This window comes from Lampris incognitus, chromosome 1 (assembly GCF_029633865.1).
Source record: "Lampris incognitus isolate fLamInc1 chromosome 1, fLamInc1.hap2, whole genome shotgun sequence".
Classification (NCBI taxonomy): domain Eukaryota; kingdom Metazoa; phylum Chordata; class Actinopteri; order Lampriformes; family Lampridae; genus Lampris; species Lampris incognitus.
The window spans coordinates 56,652,366-56,658,365 of NC_079211.1; the positions used below are offsets into that span (position 1 = coordinate 56,652,366).

General features: G+C 47.9%; 1 protein-coding gene across 4 annotated transcripts in view; it reads right to left on the bottom strand.

Moving 5' to 3' along the window:
* The window catches only part of immt (inner membrane protein, mitochondrial (mitofilin)), a 43,857-nt gene extending 38,111 nt beyond the window's left edge, over window positions 1–5,746 (bottom strand). For all 4 annotated transcript variants that reach the window (XM_056276950.1, XM_056277029.1, XM_056277104.1 and 1 more), the window contains exons 1-2: window positions 5,542–5,746; window positions 4,833–4,900 (exon numbers count right to left, since the gene is read on the bottom strand). In XM_056276950.1, coding sequence (XP_056132925.1) covers window positions 4,833–4,900; window positions 5,542–5,574 — 101 coding nt within the window. In that variant the 5' untranslated portion in view covers window positions 5,575–5,746. The remainder of the gene's footprint in view (window positions 1–4,832; window positions 4,901–5,541) is intronic.
* Window positions 5,747–6,000: the final 254 nt, after the last annotated feature.

A 6,000-nucleotide genomic window follows, 5' to 3' on the forward strand; every position in this document is an offset into this window, starting at 1 on the left:
AATCCTCTGGCTAATTAATTATGCAAAAAGCCATCAGATTAACAAAATGAAAACGTGTAGTTGCATTTTTCAGACCTCTAAATAAAATAGGCAGGCCAGGGTCCGCGGTGGCGTAGCGGTCTAAGCATCGGCTTGGTGTCGATGCAGTTGCCCACTGGGGACTGGGGTTCGCGCCCCGGTCTCGTCAGATCCGACTATGGCCGGACTCGATGAAGCAGCAATCATTGGCAACGCTGTCTTCGGGAGGGGGGTGGAGTCGGCTTGTGTTCGTGAATGCGTCTCTGTGTGTGTCGGAAAAACAGTGGTTCGGCTTGGATTCGCCTTGTCACGAAAGTGGGGAGGCGCTTACCTTCGAGACTGCCGGCCGGAGAGATGCAGTTGGCGAACGCATGCAGTACGAGGGTGGGTGTTTGAATTAAAATAGGGAAAAATTGGCCACTAACTTGGGAGAAAAAAGGGAAAAAATCAGAAATAAATTTAAAAAAAAAAAAAAAATAGGCAGGCCAGGCCAACCTCAGTCCTCAGCATAGCGGACAGCTTTTCTACTGGTTTTTATTCAGAAATAGCAACATGCCGACATGCTGTGGGGTTATTCTGGAGTGCAGTCTAATGACTGTGAGACTCGCAGTGGAGAACACCCACTCAGATGGTACAGACGTCCCAGGAATGCAGAGATAGCGCCTCGCTGGAGTGGCCAGCCTCGGGACGCACGTCTGATTAGCTTTCCACCAGTCAAGAGGATCCGTATCCAATGAGGGGGATCGTCTCTCATATAGGTGTCCACCTCTGTCTCTGGGTCGTTAGCTTGTTGAGAGGTGCTGTAGTCGTCTCCCAGGAGCAACATCGTGGCATTGCCCTGGTGGTGTCGTACGACTCCAGCCTGGGCAGCAGGCACCGCTGTCTTGTCATCTCCCCCTGTAGCGCCAGGCTCATCTTCCTCATCTTCAGTGGCCACTTCCACAGTAGCACAGATTTCCACAAGTTTTGCTTTTGCAGCTTCTCTCTCCCCTGGTGCAAAAAAAGGGAGATGTTTATGGCGTGGGTCCAGGACAGAGGCGATCAGCGCTGGTTTGGCCACCAACTCATCCATATCAACCTATGGTGAACAATATAGCCCAATTAATGTCCCTCTTAATTCATAACAGACTATTATGTCAATGATAATAATAGGCTAATAGTAACAATACATGTTACGGCTAATAATAGTAATATTTGAACAGTTCCTAAGTTATTTTAAAAATACACAGGCATATATTAACCCTATAGGCTTACCTTCAAGCGGTCACTCAAGGACTGCTGAACCTTCGCCTTGAACTCTGTCACTCTTCGTCTGTCATCCTCAGCTCTCTTCAGGTGTGTGTTTAGGAGGCTGAAGGTGATGGGGTAAATGTTGGAAATTGACACCTCCTTTTCTGTGGACATGACGATGGTCGCACATTTTAAAGTCTCCAACACAGGCACAATCTCCCCCAATATCTGCCAGTATTCGTCCAGGATCTCGAGGCCTCTGGCTTCTTGCAGCTTTGTTACTGTTCGGTCAGACAGAACAGCTGTAACTGCTCACCATTGCTCAAGAAGTCTTGCAAACGTCACACACCGAAATCCATCTAGTTTTGCATGACTGGATGAGCTGGTGACTGGTGCATGACTGGATGAGGTGGTGTTTTGGAAGTTTCATTTGTTCTTATTTGGCCTCCAGTGCCTTGCATGCAGGGGTGCTGTGGTTGAAGTACCTGACAAGCCGCACAGCTGCAACAATAACCCGATGCACATACACGTTAAATCCATCATTTACCGCCAGCTGCAATGTATGCGCAAAAAAGGCAAATGAGTCCCAGTTCACCCGTCCGGGAGAGTTAGCAGCAACGATGTTACGTGCATTGTCGTGGACACATGCAGACACTTTCCAGTAAGTCCCCAAGTCTCCACCGCATCAATTAGTTTAGCTGTGAAGTTGTTAGCCATGTGTCTGCCTGGCATACTCTGTGTTAACAGGACGGCTGATTTAACCTGCCAGTCCTCATCGATAGAGTGGCATGTAACACGTAGCTCTCCATTGTGAGCGCCGTCCAGCAGTCGGTTGTGAGAACCACAGACTTAGTGCTAGCAAGTTGTGTTTTCAACTCTTGTTTTTTCTCTGCAAAACAGGCTTCCATTCGATGGGTAATAGTCAGTCTTGATGGGATCTGGTATTTAGGCTTGATATAGCCCAACAGCTCTTGAAAGAAAACCCTCGCCACACACCACACTGATGGGCAAAATGTCTTCCTCCACTATTGAACAGATTCTCTGAGTTACCTCCTTAGACCACCATGCATCACATCTTTTCCCTGCTAACACGGAGGCCAAAGTATGTTGTCCTCCATCACCCGATGCTTGTGGATGTTTGCTTTGCAAGTGGTATTGCACTGTGCTTGTGGTACTGCTATATTTCAGTACTGCATTGCATATTTTACAAATAACCTCGGTATCCTTTTGGTTGAAATGGTCCCACACAGTACTTCTTTTTGCTCGCTTCACTTTGCTCGAGCCCAGCGAAATATGATTATAGGCACGTGTGGCTGGTTGCACGTGTCGACACACCCACATGAGTTGATTGATATGTATAGCCTATTTTTCTTTTACTATGCAGCAAACTTTTCTTAATTACGTTAAATATATATTTAAATATATATGAAGAAGAAGAAGAAGAGAGAGTAGGCAAGGTGGAGTGAGTGGAGAAGAGTGTCAGGAGTGATTTGTGACAGAAGGTACCAGCAAGAGTTAAAAGGGAAGGTTTACAAGATGGTAGTGAGACAAGCTATGTTATATGGTTTGGAGACAGTGGCACTGATGAAAAGACAGGAGCAGCTGGAGGTGGCAAAGTTGAAGATGCTAAGATTTTCATTGGGAGTGACGAAGATGGACAATATTAGGAACGAGTATATTAGAGGTTGGACAGTTTGGAGACAAAGCAAGAGAGACAAGATTGAGATGGTTTGGACATGTGTGGAGGAGAGATGCTGGGTATATTGGGAGAAGAATGCTGAATATGGAGCTGCCAGGGAAGAGGAAAAGAGGAAGGCCAAAGAGGAGGTTTATGGATGTGGTGAGGGAGGACATGCAGGTGGCTGGTGTGACAGTGGAAGATGCAGAGGACAGGAAGAGGCGGAACTGGATGGTCCGCTGTGGCGACCCCTAACGGGAGCAGCCGAAAGTAGTAGTAGAGATACACTATATGGACAAAAGTATTGGGACACCTGGCCATTACACCTACAGGAGCTTTTATGACATCTCATTCTAAATCCATAGGCATTAATATGGAGTTGGTCTCCCCTTTGCAGCTCTAACAGCTTCCACTTTTCTGGGAAGGCTTTCCACAAGGTTTTGGAGTGTGTCTGTGGGAATTTCTGCCCATTCATCCAGAAGAGCATTTGTGAAGTCAGGCACTGATGTCAGACGAGAAGACCAGGCTAGCAATCTCCATTCTAGTTCATCACAAAGGTGTCCGATGGGGTTGAGGTCAGGGCTCTGTACGGGCCAGGCATCTGTCCTGGCATCTGCCAAACCCAGACTCATGCATCAGACTGCCAGACAGAGAAGCGAGATTTGTCACTCCATAGAACACATTTCCACTGCTCCAGAGTCCAGTGGCAGCGTGCTTTACACCACTCCATCTGACACTTGGCATTGTGCTTGGTGATGTAAGGCTTGCATGCAGCTGCTCAGCCATGGAAACCCATTCCATGAAGCTCCCGTTACACAGTTTTTGTGCTGATGTTAATGCCAGAGGAAGTTTGGAACTCTGCAGTTATCGAGATAACAGAGCGTTTGGCGACTTTTACGCACTATGTGCCTCAGCACTCATTGACGCTGCTATGTGACTTTACGTGGTCTGCCACTTCAGAGTTGCTGTTGTTCCTAAACACTTCCACTTTTCAATAATACCACTTACACCTAGTAAGTGGTATTATTGAAAAGTAATGACCGTGGAATATCTAGCAGGGAAGAAATTTCATGAACTTACTTATTGCAAAGGTGACATCCTCTGACAGTACCATGCTTGAATTCACTGAGCTCTTCAGAACGACCCATTCTTTCACAAATGTGTGTAAATGCAGACTGCATGGCTAGCTGCTGGATTTTATACACCTGTGGCAATGGGTCTGAATGAAACACCTGAATTCAGTGATTAAGAGGTGTGTCCCAATACCTTTGTCACCATATAAACTTAGCACAAAAAGTAAGGAAATGTGTGTGTGGTAGATTATTTCTTTGTTGTAACAATGCTTCTTGGCAATAAATCTTATATCACCTGGGGTACCAGAAGCCCAAAACAACAGTCAATAGCAACAGCAAAATAAGCTGTTTGGCATTGGCAGAGAAGATTTGGCAAATTTTTCATGGGCGCAACCCACATACTCAGCTCTGCTGCTCATCCCACAAACGCATGTTCCTTACACATGTGGCGCCATTTAAAAGGCAAATAAACAGGCTTTCCTACGGTATAAGATTTACTGCCAAGAAGCATTGTTACAACAAAGAAATACTCTACCAAACACACATTTCCTTACTTTTTGTGCTAAGTATATTTTATAAATATTATGGCATGAAACAGGCTTGTACTGTCTCATAAAGAATGTATTTGACTCACTGGATTTCATATATATATATATATATATATATATACATAAAACCATTAAACTGATAGTATTAATCGGTCAAACTTCTTATAACCAGTTAACGGTTAATTAATGATGAACATCCCAATACCCTACACTAACTAGAAGGTGGACTGGCCTGGCTGGTGTACCGTGTGTGCTGCGGGGGGGGGGGGGGGGTGTGCACATTACCCGGTGTCCCCTGCTGTGTAGAACCGAAACTGCTGAGGATGGGGGGGGGCGCCTCTCCGGCCAAGGCACTTAACACAAAAACACAGAGACAGACAGGCAGCGTCACCATGTGGACACACACACACGCGCGCGCGCGCGCGCGCGCGCGCGCAACATCACAAGCAACCAGTCCTGCTGAGTGTGCTAGGCATCAGTAAAACAGCTGTCTGACCTTTGCTTTCCCAACAAGCACATCTGTACATGTTCTCCAGACATTTCACCTTCTATATTAGGAGAGAACAGAGTTTAAGGAGAAAATGTACAGGTGCCCCAAGTAATGCCTACAACCACAGACCCCCCCCCCCGGAAAAACAAATGCATTTTTAATAAGGGTTGAGGTCGAAGAAGCCCCCTTCTCCACGAATTGAATGCCCCCGTTGTAAAGGTTAAGTAAAGCTTTGCTGTCTATGAGAGCGGACACACCGCCCGGTCACCTCATTTGTCAACCCAATGAACACCTCGTGTGCGACCCCGACCCTCGAGGCCGCCTACGTCCTCCCGCACCCCGCGGGGTGACGACATCACCGTAACCCCGGGCAACACTTCCAAGACGTGAGGGCCCAAGCAAGAGGCTGCGGGTCACTAAATGACATGTCGAACGGCTTACATAAGCTAGCGTGTTAGCGAGCACCCTGCCAGGCTAAGCTAGCAGCGGGGCGGTTTAACTTACCCGGGCCGCGCCTTTCACACACACACGCAGCATGGTGCTGGGTCAAACGCTCTCTGCCTGGAAAAGATGCCTATTTACCGATCAGTCGCTCATTCTGGAACCGGTCAACCTTTACGCTCTGCTTCAAAAACCCAGCAAGAAGGGGACGCATGCGCAGTCGCCCAACTGGTAGAGGCAAGCTCGACGGTGTGACTGTCAATGACACACACCGCCGCCGAGCACCGCTGAAACACCCGGAAGTACATCGCAGTTCACCGCGGGAGGTCGCTTTGTGCCCTCCGCGCGGGCTGTCAGGTCTCTCGGCCCGCCTACGAGACAAGGACTCTGTCCTGCCCTCTGCCACTCGGAGCCAACCACGAGCAGCTATGGACGTGTCCAGACCCGGTACTACCTGGGGTCCACATAGTACATCCAGAGCGGGTCTAGCTTGCGGCTGAGGATGCCGTTCACACTCGGCAT